The 23,348-nt window shown below is 48.5% G+C and overlaps 1 protein-coding gene across 3 annotated transcripts in view; it reads right to left on the bottom strand.

Annotated features, from left to right (window-relative positions):
• Positions 1-23,348, bottom strand: part of SCUBE1 (signal peptide, CUB domain and EGF like domain containing 1) — a 257,400-nt gene that overhangs the window by 156,683 nt on the left and 77,369 nt on the right. For all 3 annotated transcript variants that reach the window (XM_020982814.2, XM_020982816.2, XM_020982815.2), the window contains exon 4: positions 18,141-18,275. In XM_020982814.2, coding sequence (XP_020838473.1) covers positions 18,141-18,275 — 135 coding nt within the window. The remainder of the gene's footprint in view (positions 1-18,140; positions 18,276-23,348) is intronic.

Here is a 23,348-nt window from a genome sequence, read left to right as displayed (position 1 = left end):
GGGGAGCTAGAAGAAGGGGTCTCTAAGCTCCCAGATCTGCTTCCATGATTCTCTCATCCCACGTGCTACCCACCATAGAAATGCTTTCAAAGGTCATGAGTGCTAGGCTGCTAGCCAGAAAACCTGGGTGCAAGTCCCAGTTTTGTCACTTGTTAGCTGTGAGACACTGCTCAGGTCACTTCCACTCTCAGAGCCTCAGTTCACCCATCTGTAAAAGGACCACTTCAGACCAGGTGGTTTGAGGGCCCTGCCAGCTCTCACATTCCGTATTCGTTAGGGAACATAGCAACACGGAAAGGGCTGAAGTCACTGGCCCTGCTCACACAATTAGAAAGCATCAGAGAGAAATTCTGAATCTAGCTTGTCCTGAGTCTAAGCCTAGCCCCCTTGGCCTCACTCCAGTTCTCATTAACTCCCAAGCTCTACGTTTGGTCTGGGGCTTCAGGTAATCTCTAAAAATTAAACAAGACAAAACTTCAGTCTCCTCCAAAGGTTTTCCCATACTGTCTTATCAAGGACTCTCTCTCCTTGCCCAGATTAGCAGATGCTAGGAACTGACATAAAACAAATGACAGCTAGGAAAAGCCAGGCTTGGAAGAAAGCAGCTAAAATCCGAGTGAAGAGAGCAAGGGGCATTAAAGTCAGTCTGATGGGACAGCACCTCTCCTTCCTTCCCTGAGACCATAGGTCAGCCAGTGAGACCCCAATCTAGAATGATAATATCAGGAGTGGGACTGGTAAGGATGGCACAGTTGAGGGAGCTGGGTAAGGAAGCCTCAAAGGAGACTGGAGGGCTGTCTTCATGGACCTGAAGGGCTGGCTAGTGGAAGGGGATCAGCTTAGCCCCAGGGGGCAATGGTTGGAGGGGGCAGTGTGGAGAGGCAGACTGAGCCTTAATGGAAGCAAAAGCTTCCTAATAACCCAACTTCCACAAAGTGGAGATGATCTGTTTCAGGAACAGGGCTCTTCCTCCTCCTCCTCCTTCCCTTCCTCCTCCTCCTTTTCCTCCTCTTCCTCCTCCTCTTCTTCCTCCTTCTCCTCTTTCTCCTCCTCCTCTTCCTCCTCCTCTTCCTCCTCCTCTTCTTCCTCCTTCTCCTCTTTCTCCTCCTCCTCTTCCTCCTCCTCTTCCTCCTCCTCCTCTTTCTCCTCCTCCCCCTCTTCCTCCTCCACCTCCTCCTCCCCCTCTTCCTCCTCCACCTCCTCCTCCCTCTCCTTCTCCTCCCCTTCCTCCTCCTCCCCTTCCTCTTCCTCCTCCTCCTCTTCCTCAGTGCTGGGAGTTCTGGCCCTTGAGGCCGGATAGGCCCCATCTGTGCAGGGCTCTCCTCAAAGTCACCTGGGGAGTGGGCGGATGAGCATGGATCACTATCCCCACTCTGCAGAAGGGAAAGCTGAGGAAGGCCAGAGGCTGCAGGCAAATGCCTCTCCCAAGGTCCCATTGTTACAAAGTGTACGAGCATCGTTCTTCCATCGTTTTCAGAGAGGACCCACACACACACACCACAGCAGGAGCAGCAGTTCTCACGCCAGAGAGGCAGTCTGGTGGAGGGAATGGGAGCTAGCCTTGGGGTCAGGAGAGACCTGAGTTAAAGTCCAGCCTCTGACGCAAACCGGCTGTGTGAGCCCGGGCATGTGCCCCTAGCTCCCTCCTAAGACTCAAAGGTTAGCAGAGGTGTTGCTGATACATCAGGGGAGCATGTTTCCTTGCTGGGGTTTCCTTCAATGAGGAAATTGCAGACCTGGACAAATAAAAGTTGCTGCTTCCCAGGCTTCTTGGAGGGTCTTTGGGGATGATGTCTGTAGAGGACCTAACCCCAGAGCATTCAGAATGGCAGCGAGGATGAATGATCCTGGGCCTCGTCCAATGTCATGCAATTAGGAGATGGCAGAGCTGGGACCCTCCCGGGGCCTTCTCTGTGAGGGTCTGATTTCCACTGTGGACAGCAGGTCAGTTCTTTGGGGACCCCCTTTGTTTCCCCATCCTTGGCCAGGTCTCTCAAAGAGGCACAGACTTACACAGGACCCGGCTGTTGCCCAAGTCCTGGGCCTAACGAGCTGGAGAAAACCCAGCCTGGCCTGGCCCCTGCAGGCCTTCCCACTGAAGCCTCAGCCAGAACACAGGCCACCTTGTTTGAAGTCAGACCCTTGTCTGAAGTATTCCTCACCTAAGTGAGAATGCCAGATCCTCCCCAAGGACATGGGCTGTCCAAGGAAGGGCAGCAAGTGACTAACTGAGAGCCTGGCTTTAGTTTAGAGCTCCACACTGGGCTCAAGAACCTGGCTTCATTCAAGGTGTGATCAAAGCCAGACCTCACCTCTCTTCTGGGCTGAAGAGTTTCCAGGCTATACCCCTGTGTATAAAGCACTGGTGAGTGAAAATCTGTGAAAAGATCTCTGGCCAGGAATCCAGGAGCCAGACATGCAGGGCTCACTAGGCCCAGCCCAGGGTGATGCTCAGCCCTAGTCGCCCTCTCTGAGGGCACCTCAGAGACTCCAGCGTGCAATAGCAGAGCCTCAGAGCTGGAAGGGGCTTCGGGGGGAGCTCCTTCTGCCCCTGTCTGAACAGAAAACCTCTCTGTAACATCCCTCTCTAGCCATGATGCAGCATGGCCCCATGAAGGGGAACCCAGTACCTACTGGAGCAGCCACTTCTGAACAGCTGCCCACCATTGGGAAGGGACAGGAGAGAGCACGGGGCAGGGGGAGATTTCTATGGCACTTGCTATGTTCGAAGCACTCTGTAAGTGCTTTACACATCTCATGTGATCCTCACAATAACCCTGTGAGGTAGGTGATGTTATTATCCCCATTTTACAGTGGAGGAAACTGAGGCAGAGATTAAGTGACTTGCCCAGGGTCACACAGCTATAAAATATCTGAGGCCAGATTTGAATCGAGGGCTTCCTGATTCCAGGCCCTCGATTTTTACCCTACATCAATCAATCAATCAGTCAAAAGCCTGCTATGTTTCAGCTAAGTGTTGCAGATACAAAAAGAGGCTAAAGACAATCCCTGCTCTCAAGGAGCTCATAATCAATGTGTGGGGGAGGGGGCGGAGCCAACCTGCAAACAGATATTTGCAAACAAGCAATGCACAGGATAAATAGGAAGTAATTAAGAAAGGGAAGGCACTGAGATTAGGAGGGGTCCAGAGGGCTCCCAGTAAAGGATGGGATTTTGGGGTGGGGCTTCGGGAAGTCAGGGAAGTCAGCAAGAAATGTTGAGGAGGGACATCATTGTAGGCATGGGGGCAGCCAAAGGACATGCCCAGAGCCAGGAGATGGAAGGTCAGACAGTACGTGTCGGACTGTGAGGGGTAAGAAGACTGGGAAGGGAGGAGGGGGCTAGGTTTTGAAGGGCTTCGAATGCCAAGTAGAGCATTTTGTGGTTGCTCCTGAAGGCGATATGGAACCACTGGAGTTTATTGAGTAGGGAGTGACGTGATTGGCCCTGCGCTTTAGTGGCCAAATGGAGGCTGGACAGGAGTGGGGAGAGACTTGAAGCAGGTGGGGAGACTATTGTAAAGGTCCGGGTGCGAGGTGATGAGGGCCTGTGCCAGGGGAGGGGCCGTGTCAGAGGAGAGAAGAGGGAGAAATCAAGAGATGTGGCAAAGATGAAATCAGCATGTTTTAACAACAGATTGGGTACTGGGGAGGGGGTGGTGAGCGACAGTGAGTAGTCCAGGCTGGCTCCTGGGTTGGGAGCCTGAGCACCGGGAGGATGGTGGTGCTGTCTACATTAATGGGGAAGGTGGGAACCAGTGAGGGTTTAGGGAGAGAATTAGTGAGTTCCACTTTGTACATATTGAGTGTAAATTGTGTACTGGACATGCAGTCCAAGGTGTCTGAAAGGCAGTTGGAGATGTAAGATGGGAGATCACCAGAGAGAAGATGTGAGAATCATCAGCATAGAGATGGTCATTAAATCCACGGGAGCTGATGAGATGACCAAGTGAGGTAGTCTAGAGGGAGAAGAGATGAAGGCCCAGAACAGAATCCTGGGGGACACCTCTGGTCAGAGGGAGTGACCTGGAGGAGGGTCCAGCAAAGGAAGAGATCAGAGGTAGGAAGAAAACCAGGAGAAAGGGGAGGGAGATGTCCTGAAAACCTAGAGAGAAGAAAGTATCAGAGAGGAGACAGTGACCAACAGTGTCCAAGACTGCAGAGAGGCCGAGGAAACTGAGAACCAAGGAAAGGCCATGGAATTTGGAAACTAAGAGATCATTGGTCACTCTGAAGACTGTGGTGTTGGTGGAACGATAAGATGGGAAGCCAGACTCTAAAGGGTTAAGAAGAGACTGAGAAGAAGAAAGTGGAGGCATCTCTTGTAGATGACCTTTCAAGGATTTTAGCTCCCTACCTGGAGCCAGACTAGGCTTCTTCTCCTCATGGCCCCTAACTCTGCCCCCCCAGGCCAAGAGGGATTTCAAGTTCCCTCTTCTTTATGGGAGAAGCACTTCTATGTATTTTGCACTGTCTCTGTCCCTCTGACATCCCCTTGACTCTTCTCTGGTCCAGGCCAGCTATTTTCCACCCCAACAGGACAGTAGGCTGGGTCTGCCAAACACATCATCGCCTCTCAGATCTTCTCATCCACATACACCAGACTGTCTAGGAGAGGTCACAGAATGGGCTGTGATACCAACAGAGTGGCCTGAGATGGGCAGGACCATCAATAGGGCTAATGTCCTGACAGCAAACAGCATCAGAAGGCCAGATGTCATAAGAGAGGCTGCTAGTTGTCATGTTGCAACAACAGTGCACTTGAGACCCAACTCACTCACTATGTGACCCTGGGCAAGTCACTTAATCCCAATTGCTTCACAAAAAAAAAAGTATATAACAAATTTAGTGTTAGTTTCAAAGTTCTCCTTGTCTCCAGAGCTCTTTTGTATATTAAAAATGCTTCAATGATCCCCTTTGTTTTCCTTTTTTTTTTTTGTATCACTATCATTTCCATTACTTTACAAAGTCCCCTAAACATTTCAAAACCCCTCTCTTCTAGCAAATAAGCAGAGTCAGGCAAAAGAAATGCCCACATTGGCTATATCCAGAAATGTATGTCGCATTCTGTAACACTCCTCTATCACCTCTTGATCATGGGACAGATAGAATATTTCTTCATTGGTCCTTTGGAGTCATAGATCGGTTACTTCATCGATCAGAGTTCTTAAGTCTTTCGAAGTTGTTTTTCTTTACAATGTTGTAGCTTTTCTATAAATTATTATTTTGGTCCTGCTCACTTCATTCTATATTAGTTCATATAAGTCTTCTCAAGTTTCTCTGAATCCATTCTTTTCATCATTTCTTATGGCACAATAATATCTGATTATATTCATATACCATTTCCCAATTGATAAGCACCTACTTTATTTCCAATTCTTTGTCAGAACAGAAATCACTACTATAAATATTTTTGTACATATGGGTCTTTTCCTCATTTCTTTTATGTATCTATATATGTGCTTAGTAGTGGTCTCACTGGGTCAAAAGGAATACATGGTTCAGTGACCTTTGGTGGATAATTCCAAATTGCTTTCCAGAGCTCTATTCCGTAACATAGTAGCGTGCCTGGCTTCCTCCATCCTCTCTGATGATTGTAATTTTCCTTGTTTGTCATCTTTGCCAATCTTATGAGGGTGAAGTATATTCTCAAAGTTTTAACTTGAATTTTTTTCCTGTTACTACTAATTTGGGAGATCTTTTAATATGATTATTGATAGCTTGTATTTCTTCCCTTGAAAAAGGCCTGTTCATACGGGCACTTACCTATTGCGGAATGGCATATTTGAATCATTCCTTTCAATATCTTGGATAGCAGACCTTTATCAGTGAAACTTAATGCAAAGATTTTTTAGCCCAGTTAACTGTCATCTTTCCCATTTTAACTATTATTTTTTGCTTGTACAAAAACTTTTCAGTGTTATGTAATTAAAATTATCCGGTTTATCTTCTGTGATCCTTTCCATCCCCTGTTTTGCCCAAAATGTTTCCCCTGGCCATTGCTGTGAAGAGTGTTTGCTCTCCCACTCCTTTAATTTGTTTATGTCATGTCCTTTTCTATCTAGGGCTTGTACCTATTTGGAGATAATTCTGGCATGTGGTGTGAGATGATGATCTAAACCTAGTTTCTGGCAAACAGCTCTCTGGTTTTCCCGGTAGTTGTTACTGACTGTTTGGCATAGTGCATGGGGTCTCTGGGTTTATTGAGCACTGTACTACTGTGTTCATTTATTCTCCCCACTCTTGGATGGAATGGTCACACCCTGTTTGGTCCTGACCTCGTTTAGCTCACATCTTCTCTCTAATTTCCTCTCCTGAAAGGTTGCTTCCACCTCTTTGTCTATGACTATGACCAGATGGTGGGGCTAGCATTTAAACTCATGCCTGCTCACTCTTAAGTCAAAAGCTCTTTCTCCTGTACCCCACTGCCCCAAAAACAAAACAGTAGTTCACATTTGTATGGTTGTCTAAAGCTTATCAAGTGCCCGGCTCACAGCCATCCTATAAGGAGCACCCCATTTTACAACTGAGGTGAAGAGATGTGAAATGCCTTGCTTAGAGTCATAGAGAGGTAAGCCCCTGAGCTGGGACTTGAACCCAGGCCACCACCTCTTGATTTCTTGTGACATGTTCTATACATATGTCATTATCCCCATGAGGATAAGAGGTTTATGGTGGTGGGAGCAGCTGCCCAAAAGTGGTGGCCCTCCCACATGAATCTAGGCCTTTTGTCTCTCCATTTAGAGCATGTCCTGATATGCCATCCCAATTTTTTGGCAGGGGGTGAGGGAGTGGGGGGTGGGGAGGATGGCTTCTGTTAAAGAACTAATAACACAATTGCATCTGTGGGTCTGCAGCCAACACAAAGACGTGTCTCCTCCAAAGCAGCCTTTGCTAACTCCCAGCTCCTTCTGGGCTATGAGGCCTTTGGCCCCTTTCCCTTGTGCGCCCCCCCCACAATGTAACTGAAATGGATCCATCACTCCCACTTTCCAGGCCTGAAACAGGCCCAACTCTGCATTTTGGTTAGGGCTTTGAACCCGTACATTTGGTTGACCATCCTCGTCTGTCTCCATACCTCTCCATTTTTTTTTTTGCTGTTCCACGCTTTTCAGAGCCACAGAAGGACCATTTAATGACCATTGTGACCAGTGGCATTCTTCATGTGATAAGAAGAGCCCCCAGTAACTATGAGGTCAGCCAGTCAGGGATGGGCTGCTTCTCATTTATCGAAATCTCAAAACAGGCTTCAGGGAAGCCAATCCCTTGTTGCCTGTGTCTGACAGAGCCTGAGGCACGGCCACTTTTGGCTCTCAGGATGGTGCCCAGGCGGGACCCTAGGCGCAAGGGTGGAAGTGCCCTCCCAGGCCATCTGGTCCTCATTCTTAGAACAGAAAACGCAGACCAAAAGAAGTTGGGGGAAGCCCACGCTCTATTCCCACTCTCCCGACTCCAGGTCTGCTTCTCTTTCCACCATTCTTCTGTAGAATGGCATGGGATTTAGAGGGAAGAGCGGGTCAGTTTTCTGGGAACAGGGGCAGCCAAGGCCAGGGATTTGAGAATGGCATGCATGCCAAGAGGTCCAGGTCAGGCCCAAGAGTAGGGGATTCATTGTTAATGGAGGCAGGGCATTGCACATCCAAAGTCCAGAAACCTGAGTTCTAGGCCTTGTTCTCCTAATGACTCACAGCATACCCTTGGAAAAGTCACTTGCCTTGCCCTACACTCTGCAGTCCAGACGATCCTTCTTGCTATAGAAACACTCCATCTCCCAACTTTGTGCATTTTCACTGGCTATTCCTTTGCCAAAGGCCCACCTTCTGCAAGAAGTCTTTTCCATGCCTCTTAATGCCAGGGACCTCCCTCCAAGATCATCTCCAATTTATCTTGTCTCTGTGTTGTTTTTACCCAATTGTTTGTGCTGTCTTCCCTCATTAACATGGTGAGCTCCCTGAGGGACTGCTTTTGTCTTTCTTCCTATCTCTGGTCCTTAGCGTGGTGGCTGGCATTTCACAGACGCTTGGTGACAGCTTGAATTGCTGTCTCTGAATGTCCTTTTATCACCTTTTGAAATGAGGGAGCTGGGCCGGCTGGTCCCCAAGAGTCGTTCAGCTTCTGAGATGCCGTGAAACCAATACTGTCTTCCCGGTGAGAGAGCCATCAGACGCTGACCAGCTCTTCCCTGCCCCGCCCCTGCTCTCTAAGCTCTGAGTTAGGAATTCCTGGTCCTTTCAGCCATTCCTCACATGTTTCTCAGCTCCTTCACAAGGCTGTTGGTCCCAGTGACCCTCCTCCTGTGCAGGCTCTTGTCCCTTAATGTCCTAAGTGTTGAGAGTTCCAAGAAATGGGAATACAAAGGTGATAGAATCACAGATTCTCATAGTTAAAGAGACTTCAGAGGCCAACTAGCCCAGTTTCCCGTGCATAAGAATCTCTTTATCTGCCCCCCAGCCTCTGTTTGCCTTCAGTGAGGAAGAGCTCATTGATCTGATAAGGCAGTCTAGACTCCATTTCTAGAGTGGACAGCATTCACCGTTGGGAAATATTTCCAAGTATTGGACTAAAGTCTGCCTCTCCGTAACTTCTCCCCATTCTTCCGGTTCTTCCCTTTGGGGTCAAGCAAAACCAGCTGAATCCCCCTTCATCATGGAAACCCTTCAGCTGTTTGAAGACAGCAATAGTCTACCAGGCCTGTCCTCAGGCCAAAGACAGAGTTGTCACTGGGCCTGCACTGTGAGCCTTTCCAGCAGGCTAGGTCCCGCCAGAGCTCATGTTGTACTGGTCAAGCCTTCAATAACCCAGCATCGCGGCCACCCCAGGGAGGAGATGGAGGAGGAGGAGGTCTGGGGCATTTTGACACCAAAAGCCAATTATGCAAGTGAAGAATGGTCAAGTCATGGTTAGCAAGCATGTCCAGATTAAAAAATCTGCGAAGGGTTGAAGGAACAGCAAGCTTCAGCAGAAGTCAATAATGTGACTAGCCAGAAAAAAAGATACAGACACAATGCATGTATGTATATATATATAAAAGCTGGTTGAGAGAGTCCAGACCAGGGCTACTGGCTTCTTCCCTGATCAGACCAAGTCTGGAGTGTTATGTGTGGGCGACATATTTTAGGAAGGTCATCGATAAACTGGAGTGTATCTGAAGGAAGGTGACCAGGATGGCGAGGGGAAGCAAAGACCATCCGGGGAATGTTCCGTCCAGAGTAGAGAAGATCGGTGGAGCGTAGTGTGATCCTCAAGCAGCTGAAAGGCTGGCCTGCGGAAAGGGCTCCCTCTTGTTTTGCTTGGGCCCAGAAGGCAGAACTAGGCAGAGTTCGAAGGAGGCAGATCTGTACTCTATGCAAGGAAGAACTTCCTGACGATGAGACCCATCAGACAGGGGGCTGCCTTGGAAGATAGTGAGTTCTTCGTTACTGGAGTGTTCAAGCTCAGATAGGCTCTTGGACAAGATTGTTCCCAGGACTGAGACTCTGGGATTCCACAGTTGTCATTAGGAGTCAGAAAATCCCCTGGTTTGCCTTTTCAATCCACAAGCTTACAATGAGACCAGAAATCTGTTCGTTCGGCTCCATTTGCCCCAGCTCCCAGTTCATCTTTTGTTTTATTTCTGCTAATGAGGATGCAGTGTGGGCCCGGGGGGATTTGGGAGGGCTCTGTCCTCAAGATTTAGAAAAACTAGTCCCACTAGCCTAGTATATATTGTGAACGCTTAGCCACTGGGGCTCAAAGGTCACTTCTTTTGACATTATGGGCTGCCTGAGGAGCTGTTTATCACTTGCCAGGGCCAGAGAGGCCTGGACGTAGAAGTCGAGTAGCTGCATTTGTCTTGGGGCCAAAACCATAAAGGAGAAATGAAGCCATCCAAAGGGAGCAGTACAATCAACCACAGGGCATAACAAGGCCTTCTTCTTTCTAACCAGCTTAAATTCTCTGCGTGTGTGGTAAAGTTAAGTAACTGCTTTCACCCTCTAAAGTCATTGTGGTGGAATGAGAAGAGCTCTAGACTGGGAGTCAGCAGAACTGGGTTCTCCTGGGTGATGGACTGGGCAAAACATTAACCTTTTCTGAATCTGTTTCCTTATTTGTAAAATTGGGGGGGGGTAGACTTCATATATAAGCTTCATTTCTGCTTTAATATTCCTTGTTCTAAGCTCCCTCTCAGCTCTGACATTCTGGGTTCTAAGGCCCCTCCTGGCTCTGACATTCTGGGTTCTAAGGCCCCTCCTGGCTCTGACATTCTGGGTTCTAAGGCCCCTCCCGGCTCTGACATTCTGGGTTCTAAGGCCCTTCCCAGCTCTGACATTCTGGGTTCTAAGGCCCTTCCCAGCTCTGACATTCTGGGTTCTAAGGCCCCTCCCACCCCTGACACTCCCTGTTCTAAGGCTTCTCTGACAGTGTATGATTCTGGGGGGATTTATGGTGAGCTTATGAACCAGTTGCTGTTTTCAAAGACTGGACAGTCTATCGTGTTCTCTCCTTCCATAGCAGCTTTGGAGAGGGGCCCAGACTCATTGATTTTCCTCGTTTCTTCAACTTAGTGACACCCACCAGAGAAACAGCAGTAAGTGCTTTCAGATGTGTTTCAAAGGCTGCTCCCCTCCACACCCGGCTCTCCCACCTCTGTTCCATCTCATCAGAAGAGGGACAAGAAGAATTCAATTAGCAGCCTGATCCCAGGGATGTTACGTCCACCAGCACTCACTGTTTATTTGGAGACTCCTTTTCAGAGCCAAACAAGCCTCTCTGATCAAGATAGGGTGACAAGTGAACAGCAGGATCGGTCCTTGGCAAACCCGTGAGGTCTTCTGGGTAACGATCCCCAGGAGACACTAAGAAGCTGATAGGGAGGGGCAGCTTTTGCACATGAACTCTATTATCATTCCTATACTCCTAAGGTATCTCCTCATGAGGCAGCTAGTGGTGCAGGGGAAGACAGTGCCAGGTCTGGAGTCAGGAAGACTCATCTTCCTGAGTTCAAATCCAGCCTCAGACACTTACTAGCTGTGTGACCCTGGGTAAGTCATGTCACCCTGTCTGCCTCAGTTTCCTCATCTGTAAAATGAGCTGGAGAAGGCAATGGCAAACCACTCCAGTATCTCTGCCAAGAAAACTCCAAATGGGGTCACGGAGAGTCAGACAGGACTGAAAGACAAGTTGTCTCCTCAACCTGAGTCTCTCCTCCCCCAGTCCCTCATGGAGGCCCTGCCATAATCCTCTCCCTAATGCCTGGTTCAGATGCTGCTGCTCCTCAAAGTGTGTCAGCAGCTCCCCATCTCTCGCCCAAATAAAGGACAAACTTCTGGCAATAAAGACCCTCTGTAACATGACACCAGATGACCTTTTGTCACTTCTCTCCCCGTTCTCTTTCCCACGTGCTAAGCTTTCGCCAGACTTCCCTGTGTTCTGCCCTCCATACCTCGATATCTCCCCTGCTTTCTTACCTCTTTCATTTTGTTCCCGCAGGACCTCCTTCTCTACCTCACTCTGCTTTATGGAATCCTGGTCTGTGGGATGCTTGTAAACAGCCTGCCCGTCCTCTAAGACCCAGATCACATCTCCACCTCTCCTACAAAGCTTTCCCGGCCTCCCCCGCCCCCAGACAGAAAGGATTCTTCATTGCTCTGAACTCAGTACCTTGTGGCTTTCCGGGTACGTATTTCATATCTATTCTGCATTATAATTGCCTGTGTTTGCTTCATATCCTGCTACCGGAGCTAGCATAGTGACGACTATAGTGCATACTTAGGTGTCTAATAAATGCTGGTTGGATATGTGAATGACAGAGAGAAGAAAGGAGGGAAAAACTCAATCCTTCAGTCAGTCAGCAAACATTCATCAACCACCCTCCAGGGGCCAGGCGCTGTGCAGAGGCATTATGGGATGCCAGTACAATAAAGGACATAATCCCCCCTCTCGAGGGGCTGACTACAAAGACATACCTAAGCAGAAGTGGAATAAATACGAGGGGGGGGCAGGGGAGAAGCGAGTGAGCAAGGAAGGGACTCGGCCTCTCTCAAGCAATGCTGACATCCAAGGTCCAGAATCCTCAGATGCTATGGCTGGGGGGGGGGGGGCCTCACAGAAAGTGCCCCCCAGCCCCTGTTCTCTCCACGACCCCCTGCCCAGCACTCTCTGAGCCTGGAGACTCCCGGGATGCCGGATCAGTCTGCTGTTGGGCAGCTTTGATTGTTCAGACGCTGAAAGGTGCCTCCCTGGGATTTCCCTCCCCAAGTCCCAGCACAAACCTGCAGGGCCAGGATGCCAATAGCCAGGGCAGCAGATGCTACCTGGGATGCCTCCTAGTTCCTGAGACCTTAGAATGATGTCTGAATGAGAGCGGTTTGCTAAAGCCTATGAACTGGTCCAGATGCTAGTTCTCTTCAGTGTCCCGAGTCCAGCAAGGTCTCAGGCTCCAGGCTTTATAATACAATCCATGTATCCTTGCCTCTTCGCTCTCTGCCCATTTGATCAATGACATGCCAGGCAGCTCTCCCTCTCTCATTTGCTCCCAGGGCCCCCTCCCATTTAGACTACAGCAACACCTTTCTCATGGGACTCCTGGTTTTCAGTGTCCACCTTCAAGCCATCCTCCACGCAGCCGCCAAAGTAGTGTCGAAGCAAACTGTCGTGCTCAGGAATCTCCCTACTGTCCCCGTACAAAACCCCTCAGTTTGGCATCTAAAGGCCTTCGTAATCTGGCTCCAGTCTACCTCTTCCAGTCTGGTTTTGCCTTACTTCCTTTTATATGCTTTATGTCCAGACAATCAGGCTTACTTGGTGTTCCATATGCTTGGCCCTCCAAATCTTGGCTCGGTGCTTCTGCACAGGCTGCAAGGCGCTCTGTCCTGACCCTAGGTACTGAGATTCCGATCAACCCAATGACAAGCATTCATTAAAGACCTACATGTACAAGGTTACCGGGCGAAGCACTGGGGGTACAAAGACAAACACAAAACGCTCCCTACCCTCAAGATGCTTGCTTTCTAATGGAGGAGACAACAGGTGCTTATCTAGGAATATGAAAGCTACCAAGTGGGTCCAGGTAACCTTGGAGAAGGTAGACACACCAGTGGCTGGTGGGGCTAAGGAAGGCCTCGCATGGAAGGCGGTGCCTGAGCTGTGTTTTGAATGAAACCAGGGTGTTCTAAGAGGAGAAGGGGAGGAGGGAGACAATTCCAGGCTCGGTGGTTGGCTAGAACAAAGGAATGGGAAGAACAGACCAGTGGGGTTAGACTATAAATGTGTGGGAAGGAGTCTCATATAGGAAGGCCAGAAGGGGGTTGAAAAGAGCTCCAAATCCCCGAGTTTCTATCTGATCCTATGTTAACAGCTAGTGGAGTTTATTAAGTCTATGGGGTCACTGTGATCTACCTTGCACTTTGGCAGCTGTCTGGAGGATGGATTGCAGTGGTGGGACATTGAGGCAAGATGACAGGAGGATATGAAATGGTCTGGGTGAGAGCTGGCCTCAGCTGGGCCTGCACTGGGATGAGGGCTGTGGGAGTGCAGGAAAGGGGGCCCTGGAGAGCTCTGGCATGACCCACTATCCTGGGCCTGTGACTGGTGATCTCCGCTGGCTTAGCACATGAATTCCCTTGAGTTAAGAGGCAAGCAGCTGCAGGTGGCTGTCACACAATCCTGTCAGATAATGCTATTTTACTTTGATAAAGATGCTTGGATTCTTTGACCTAAAGTTTAGAGGTGAAGACCCAAGTGAGGATATCAGGCTTGGTGGCAGGAACTATAGCAGGGAAGCTATTTCTGGAGGCAATGCGTGGTGTAGCATGGCATAATGGGGAAAATGTGGGTCTTGCAGTTAGAAGACCCAGGCTCCCGGCTGGCTTCAGCAACTGATTAGCCGACTGGGGCCCTGCAGGCTGGGGGCTCCTGGACTTTGGGCAAATCACTGCCCCTCTGTGGGCCCGAGTGTCCCCTCGGCAAGAGGAAGAGGCAAAGTGGTGGAGTTTCCGGGGCACTGGGCTTTGAGTCAGGAAGTGCCGGGTTCGGATCCTACCTCTGACAGGCTACTATGTGGCAGGGGGCAAGTGGCTTCATCTCTCTCGTTCTCAATTGCCTTACCCATAAGATGAGCGGGTTGGACTCAGTCACTCCTAAATATGTGCTCTTGTGATTCTTTGACCCTCTGGGCATCAGTTTGCTCATCTATAAAGTGGGGATAAGAATCCTTGCACTGCTTACCTCTGAGGATTTTTCTGTGAGGATTAGGAGATATGCTTTGCAAACCCAAAAGGGCTTTATAGACGTCAGCTACTTTTGTTATTATTGTCCTGGCTGCCTTGCCCAGGCTTCCCCAGGTCATAAAGAACAGAGCTGGGATTGAACCCAACACCTTTAAAGACAGCCATGCGTATTATTTACTCCTTATCTCTGTGCTTGGCTCAAACCAAAAAAACCTCCCAAACGTGATGCCATGCGTGCATCTGTCAACCTTCTCCGCCCCACCCCACCGTGGCTGCCGAATGTGGCTACTCCTGCCACAAAAACCCTCTTACTCTTTTCTCCGTCAATCTGCTCTGGCCCTATAAAATCCAGTCTGGTCTTCTCTGGGCTCCCTCTTGGACAGCGCCAAGGCCTTCCTTTATAGCAGGGGACTTTTATAACATGCAAGCTGAAATCCGGATGACAATGGCAGCCCAGCCAAGTGGTTTCCATTAAGGCCCCCACCACCATTCGCCAAATAGGCCAGGAACGATTTATCTGGAGTGAAATGACTGGCAGGCCTTGGAGATAATGACTTTTAAGTACACCATTCCCAGGCAAGGCTCAGCTCTGTCTCCACCCAGGCCGAGGAATTGGGTTTCTCAGCTTCGGATTCAGCCAGAAAAGGGGAAAGGGGGGCCGCAGCGTGGGGTTCCCAGAAGTTTGATTTCAAGCAAATCTTTTTCATTTCTGAACTTTTCTAAACAAACCTGTGGAAACTCAGAACGAGCTTTAGTGGTTCTAATGAAGGGGTTTCTACTGCATTAACAAAGTTGATTTATTTTCTTGCCACCTTTAAGTAAAGAAGGTATCGAGGCCCTCTGGCTGGGTGGACGCTGGGTTTGGGACGGGCAGAGCTGGCTTTGCTATATCCTGGCTTGGTTGCCTTGGTTACCTTGGTTGCCTTGGTTACCTTGGTTACCTTGGTTACCTTGGGCCAGGCCCCTCCCCCTCAGCTTATTGCACTGGGAAAGTGAAGAGGCCGGAGGGGATATGGAGGGAACCTTCCCATGCTAATGTTCTTATAATCATCACCATCAACATTTTCAGTAACAGTAACGAGCTGACTTTTCTGTAGCATTTTAAAGTTTGTGAAACGTTTTACAGATATTATCTCATTTCATCCCCAGCTCCCTGTGAGGTAGCTGCTACAGAGATTATTATCCCCATTTTGCAGATGAGGAAACTGAGATTCACAGAAACAAATGACTTGCCCAGGCCAAAACTGGAACAAAAGGATCTCTGGCGTGCCCTCCACCTCTAAGAGTGCAGCGGCCCATGATTGGGGAGCGTCCACACACCCAGGCAAATGCAATCTCCGGCCACGGAGTGGAAGGAGGATTTCCTTTTGGGAGAAGAGTCCGTGTCCCAAAGTCAATGCTAAGATGCGAAAGGATTGCTGATCCTGGAAGCCAGTGGGAATAAGGTCCCTGGCCAGAGAGCTTGGGTACAAACCATCCTAAGTAGCCCCCAAGTAAGCATTCCAGCCTGGACTCGCTTCCCCTTCACACATTCACCCATCAGACTCAGCTAGGTGGTGCAAAAGAGAGAGCACTAAGCCTGGAGTCAGGAAGACCTGAGTTCAAAATCAGACTCAGACTCTTACTGGCTGGGTGACCTCAGTTTCCTCACCTGCCTCCCAGGGTTGTCATGGGCATCAGATGAGATGTCTTTAAAGTACCTTAGCACAGTGCCTGGCACGTAGGTACCTGACACGTGCTTATTTCCTTCCTTCCTTTGGTCACACCATTGTCCCTCTCTGACTTTCAGACACACGTCTCTAGCCCTGACATCTCCCCTGAGCTTCGGACCTGCACGTCCAACTGGCCCATCCGTGGCATATCTATCTCCTTCTGGACCTCCCACTGGAATCTCACGTTCAGCCTGTCTCAAACTCATCTTTGCCCCTCAATCTGCTCCTCCCTCTGACTCTCCTTCTGTCTCGAGGTACCAGCATTCACCCAGATTCCACGATCATAACCTTGAGCTTATCTTCCCTCTCTCTTCCCTCTTTCTCAAATTTAGTCAGTCAAAAGTCAGTCAGTCATCAAAGGTTATTTGTCATTAGCAGGCTGGTGACAGGAGGGTTGATTTATTTGGCCACAGCCAAAAATGTGTTGGCTTGAGGATCCATGAAGCCAAGAGAGGACACCGTGATCTGCCTTGGTGGAGAAAGCGCCCGATGGACAAAATTGGAGACCCTTCAAATCCTGGAGTCTTTGCATCTTGTGGCCCAGCTCCCAGCACTGGGGTCTGTTCACAATAGACACTTAAGAAATGTTTTCGGATTGAATCAAACCCTGGGTACCTCCTGTGCGTAGGACCCTGAACCAGGCTCGGAGGAAGCAAAAGAGCGGCAGACGTGGTCCTGCCCCCAGGGGTCTTACAGTCCCCCAGAGGAGAAGGACGAAGCAGGTACATCTGAACACAAACCACAGTATAAGGCAGCGTGCTACGGACCAGTGAACGGCACAAGTATCCACTGTCTGAGGAGGGAGAGGGCACCGAGAGCTGAGCTGGGCCAGTCGGAGGAGGCTCCATACGATCTGGACTCCACCTTTGGGCTGCCGACCTTCCCATGAGAGGGTCTCCAAGCTGGAAGGGGCCGTGGAGGTCACCTCTTCTGATGCCCTCACTGGACACAAAGGGAGCTGAGGCCACACAAGGTCGCACAAGTGACCCTGGTCTTCCAAGTCCTCCTTCTTTGCTCTTTCCCTCCCACGAGGCTTCTCAGGATCAGAGGATCCTGCCAGCCTTTGCTTTTGCCCCATGGCCCTTCATTGGTCTCCTCCACTTCCTGCCCAAGTCTAGGTCAGGGACACAACCAACTGTGAGTTCAATGACCAAAGAATGTCTGAATCAGAGCTCATGCTCCTGGGTCAGTCCCAGGGGCCCTCCAGCCCTGAGTGCCAGAAGGGGCAAGTTGTCCTCCCAGGCATATTTGATGATCCTTAGTTATCTTCTCCCTCCCCCTGCTCCAACCCTTCCCTGAAGGATTTATCTATACTTTCTGTCGACTCTTCTCCTGCCTCCTGGGGCTCATGAGCACAGGGGCCTGGGAACCTACCCCAAGGAGATCAGAGAAATAAGGCACATCCAGAACCATTTGCAAAACCAGCCATAGGTAAAAGCCTCTCTTCTCTCTTTTCCTTTGGATTGGACAGAGTAAATAGCATAGGATAAGTAGACATAGATGAGGTGTGATCTTCATCAAAGGTCTCGTTATTTTATTTTTCCCCAAGCCATCCCTCCTTCCAGCTTCCCTATTACTGTTGAGGGCAGCTCTGTACTTGAGTCATTCAGATACCCAACCTCTCAATCATCTCTGAAGGCTCATTCTCCCTTACCCCCCTCCCCACTCACAATCAGCCGTCAAACCTCATTGCTCCTTCCACGACACCTATTGTATCTGTCCCCTTCTTTCCGCTCACACAGCATCCTGCCCTATTCTCATGCCAATCAGGGCCAGGGGCCCATCTCTACAGGGCTTCAGCCAGTCCAGGCTACACAGCAGACTATTAATCCCAACAGTATAGCTTGTTTAGGAGAGAAAGTTTCATTTGGCTTTCTTCCTACATTCCCTCCAGAGCCCTAGAGAGTCAGGCATGCAATAGAAGCAGTTCCCCACCAGGGCTGTGCACTCCGAGGCCAGCAGAGCCCTGAGCTCCCAGGGTCTTCCACCAACACTTCTCCAAACACGATTTCTGCCAGCAGTAAATCCAGGTAGAGAGGAAGGGGAGAGAAAACAAAGATGGTGGACTTAGGCTGGAATTCCATGTCCCATCACTTTCTGTTTCTGCAGCATTAAAACCCTCATGACTTGTCCCAAGTCCTCCATGTCCCCGATCTTAGCTCCAGGATTGAAAAGAGAGACGACGAAGAGGCGCAGGAGGGGCTTTCCTCCGAGGCACTTACCATTGGAGCGGTGAATGCAGGTGTGTTGGTTATCACTCAGGAAAAAGCCCTCCCGGCACTGGCACTCATAGCTTCCCATTGTGTTCACACAGATCTGCTGGCACCCGCCATTGTTATCCAGGCATTCATCCACATCTAAGCCCAAGAAAAAGAAGAGAAGGAATGAGTAAACTTTCGATACCCTTGACACCTATGAGCCATGCAGAAAACAGCACCAATCATAGATTTCAGAGCGACAAGGGAGCTTAGAGGTCATTCAGCCCAGCCCTTCATTTCGTAATCGAGGAGAGAGGCCCAGGGCAGGGGAGTGACTTACCCAAAGTCACACAACTAGCAAAGCACAGAGCTACAGTTTGAACCCAGGCCTTCTGATCTTTGTCAGTAGAAGAAGCTTCTACACTCCAAAAATCAAGGAGTCTGGAAGTAACGATCCTTTACTTGGGGCCTGGCACACAGTGCACAACCAATATATGCACGTTGAACGGCTAAATTTATTTGTACAGTGCTTTGCCTCTTCAATGGTCTTTATACTGTAGTTTGATCTGGGCCTCAGAATAACTCCATGAAACAACTGGGGCACGGATGAATCTGACCTCGAGTTAGTCACGGGGGTTGTCCCGGGGATTCCTGCCCCAGAAGGGGTTGGATGCTGGGAAGGCCTTTCTGGCTTGAAGATCCAGTCTCTGGGATTCCCGCTCCAAGCCCAAAGTGGGAGGTTGGCATAGGTGACTTCCCAAGCCCTTCGAGCACGTGGACCTCATGGACCCGTGATCTTATGACCTCTACGTTCTGTTCTAACTCTGCAATGGAATGACTGATTTGACAGTAGCTCATTGTCCCTGTTTTACAGAATTAATGACAGAACTGGTATCCAGAGAGATTCCATCACTGGCCCAGTGACCCAATTAGTCAGTGGCAGAACCAAGTTTAGAATCCAGGTCTTCTGTCTCCTAGTGCAGTGTATTGGGTCAAACAACCCATCAGCAAGGATTAATGAACCACTTCCTCTGTATCAGGGATCGTGCCAGGTACTGGGGATGGAAGTACAAAGAATGAGATGTTCTTTACTGGCAAAGAACTACCGATCTGGGGGAGAGAACACGAGGACACACACACAATTATGTAGAGATAAATACAAAATAAGTAACAGAAAATGCATGCAAAGCAGTCTGAGAGGAGCATACTGGCAGTTGGGGAGACCGAGAAAGGCTTGCGTTTTGTCAAAATTATAATAGCAACTAAGAGAGACAGACAGAGACAGAAGGAGAGAGAGGAAGACAGAGAGAGAAAGCAAGAAGGAAGGAGAGAGAGAAGAAGACAGAAGAAGATAGGAAAAGAGAGAGGTGGGGGACACTGTAGTGCATTGGGTAGAGGGGCCAGCTGGGCAGTCAGGAAGACCTAGGTTCAAGTCCTGCACTGGATATATGCATCCCAGCTGTCTGATCCTGGACAAGTCCTAAGCAACTCTCTAAGACATTAAGTCCCAGACTTGTTGCCAATCTATAGAAGTGGAGGCAGATTCCACCTCAAAATTTCCCCATGGCAATGAAATCTGGGGTCAAGAGCCCACCAAGAGGTGAGTATGGGGCTTGGAGCTCGTAGAACTCAGCCTAACTATGGAAGCAAAGCATGGGTTCTTGTCCCCATTCCTCAGGCAATGAAACTGAGACCATCAAAGTTATCCCTTCATCGAGGTGTTACAAAGCAGCAGAGCCCCGTGGGTTAGAAGCCATGACTTTAGACTCTGTCGGGTCAAGTTCTCCTACCCATGCTGCTTCCCATTCACATGCGGACATGGTTGTGTGTTTGGGGTGGGGGGAAGAGGGAAGAAGCCCTGGTCTTGGAGCCAGAAGACTTGGGTCTGCATTTCCGCTTTGCCACTTAGTAACAAGTCACATTGTGAGGGTACTCTGAGGTCTGTAAAGCACTTTCCTCACACCCGCTTTGGGAGGGAGGAAGACTGAGGCTTGCTTCTCCTCTCAGGAGATCAAGAGATCAAGGGGCTCACCCGGGATGGCAGAGCTAGCAGGGATGTGAGCTGGGAATTTAAACCCAGATCTTCCTGACTCCACGTTCAGCACTACCCACAACACCAAACTGTTTCTCACATAACATAGCACAGTGTAGAGGTCAAGAGGACCTTAGTTCATAGTCCAGCTGCAACACTGACCAGCTGTGTGACCTCAGGCAAGTCACTTCACCTCTGCCTATCTCAATTTCCTCATCTGTAAAATCAGGGTCCTAATTTCTGTAGCCCTTGTATCACAGGATTATTGTGAGGCTCAAGAGATAGGATGGCCATAAAGCATTACTCAAATCTTAAATTACTAAAGAAATTCCTCCTATTGTATTAATTTTTAAAAATCTAAATGAACCTATGATTTCCTCAGCATTGGATGCCTCTGGTAAGGAAGCCCCTGTAACCTATTCACATCATAAACTGTTTCCTAATTTGTGGTCTTGGAGAATAGCTGGGAAATGCTGAGAAGCTAGGAAATTTGCCCAGGCTTATACGGACAATATGTGTCAGGGGCGAAATTTGAACTCAGGTCGTCCTGATTCCAAGGCCAACTCTTTATCTACTACATTATGCTGTTACATTGTTTCAGTCATTTCTGACTCTTCATGACCTCATTTGGGGTTTTTTTTTTGGCAAAGATACTGGATTGGCTTGCCATTTTCTTCTCCAGCTCATTTTACAGATGAGGAAACTGAGACAAACAAGGTTAAGAGACTTGCCCAGGGTCACATAGCTAGTAAATGTGTGAGGCCTGATTTGAACTCAGGAAGATGAATCTTCCTGACTCCCGCCCTGGTGCTCTGTCCACTGTGCTACCTGATCGCCCCAGTACCCTACGATATTGTGTTGTATTACTGTTACTATCACCATCACCACCACCACCACCACCATCATCATCATCATCACCACCACCACCACCATCATCATCATCATCACCACCACCACCACCATCACCACCACCACCACCATCATCATCACCATCACCACCACCACCACCATCATCATCACCATCACCACCACCACCACCATCATCATCACCATCACCACCACCACCACCATCATCATCACCATCACCACCACCACCACCACCACCATCACCATCACCACCACCACCACCATCACCACCATCACCACCACCACCACCATCACCACCACCACCACCATCATCATCACCATCACCACCACCACCACCATCATCATCACCATCACCACCACCACCACCATCATCATCACCATCACCACCACCACCACCATCATCATCATCATCACCACCACCACCACCATCATCATCACCATCACCACCACCACCACCACCACCACCATCATCATCATCACCATCACCATCACCACCACCATCATCATCACCATCACCATCACCATCTTCATTATCACCACCATCACCATCTTATTTTTACCATCTTTTTGATGAAGTTTATATAGAAACATCTGGAAAAAAGTTGCTGCCCTGCAATTATTCTTTTATGTTTAATGTTCTATAGGATTTTCCACAAGGGATAAAGTAAGTGCCTTTTGTAGTTGGTTAAAAAAAACAGGATGTAAATGCAACTTCTTTAGACTCAGTGAAAGTACCCTCAGCACAACACCAGTTGTATGGTACACAGGACACCAGGGATGACATGTCCTTCATTTCATTACTGCATGATTTTGATCTTCCCTATCAGATTTTTTAAATTCTTTAAAAGCTTTTCCTTGCATGTAAGCTTGGAGGTAATGGTATAGTGGCATCTATTAAAAGCTTTGCTCTTAAATTTTTTGTAAATCAATGTTACGCCTATGTGATTGTGGGCAATAGCTCTGACTGTGATAATGGTTCCCTTGTAATGCAGTTTATTGGTTATGTGTGATCATATCTATAGGAAGGTATTGTTATCTTTAAGGCCATGAGAAATAGCAACCCTGTAATATATAACTTTAAACACTGGTCATGTCTTGTTAAGTGCTTGGTAGGTGCTAAATTTACTCCTCCTGCTTGGAGATGTTGGCACCATCTCTACCATTTCTGTGGACAATCTCCATGGATCACTGAGTGCAGGCTCCATAAAGAGAACTCTGACCTGGTCCTGAATTACCCTCATGAGCCCCTCTGTTTCCCCAAATAGATCTGCCCAACTCAGACATGAGTTCCTTGATTCTTTTGGGACGTGGGGTTGCCAAGTTCACGCACACATGATCTGTGGAGGCCTCTTGGATTCCATGCCTGGGCCTCAGCATATTCAGTCATGTCGGACAAACCTGGTATCTTGTGATCAGTCTTGGCGATTGCTCGTTGGAGCGAGGTCTGCTTTTTCTAAAAGTTCTTGACCCGTTTATCACACACTCAAAGTCAGTCTTTCAGTCCTCCTCCTCCTTCTTGTCATGGAATTGTCCATCTTTTTACAGCTGCCTTGGGGTGATGACATCTATCTTTTGTTAATACTGTACAGATTTTTGTTAGAGTACTTTCCAAATCTGCCACAGTCATTTCGCATTTCAGAAAGCGTGTATCATCATGCTCGTGTTAATCATAATAATTATACAAATTAGCATTTCTTTTAAGCTCTGCAAAGTGCTTTATATTTGATCCTCACGACAAGCCTGTGAGCTAAGTGCTAGTATTATCATGCCCATTTTACAGACAGAGAAACTAAAGGTAGGAAGAATAAATGACTTGCCCAGCATCACACAGTTACCAAGTGCCAGCAGCAAGATTTGAACTCAGGATTTCTTGTTTCCAAGTCCAGCATTCTTGGCACTGCACAACCTCACTGAGTTAACTGATTTAAACATGTTTTTCCCACTTAGCTTTGATTTTAAAATGCCAATAAGCTTCTGAATGAATGTAGTCATAGGCTTTTCTGTGATGTCTTTATGATTTATGTGTCTTGATTGAAGGAGACCAAGGTATTTGTATGTATTGCCTTCATCTATTGGTTCAAAATGAAGTCATCAGTCTCCAATTTTGTGTTACATATGTTAAAAATTTTGCACATTGTGGAGTCCAAGTGATACTTTTATGTTGTTGGGGAAAGATTCCACGAGTGGAAAGCATTATTTTGTTTTCTAGTGAAGCCGTATAGCTTAATGCCACCTGTCTGTATACATCAAGTTAAGTTGTTAATAAAATATTTTGGATCAATGTATTCTTTAATTTGGAAGCCATAGTTCTATTTAAGAGAGATCACAATGTA

The sequence above is a fragment of the Phascolarctos cinereus genome, unplaced genomic scaffold (genome assembly GCF_003287225.1).
Source record: "Phascolarctos cinereus isolate Bilbo 61053 unplaced genomic scaffold, phaCin_HiC Scaffold_1;HRSCAF=81, whole genome shotgun sequence".
Lineage (NCBI taxonomy): Eukaryota > Metazoa > Chordata > Mammalia > Diprotodontia > Phascolarctidae > Phascolarctos > Phascolarctos cinereus.
The sequence above is the reverse complement of the archived record's forward strand: the minus strand, read 5'-3'. Positions and strand labels throughout refer to the sequence as shown.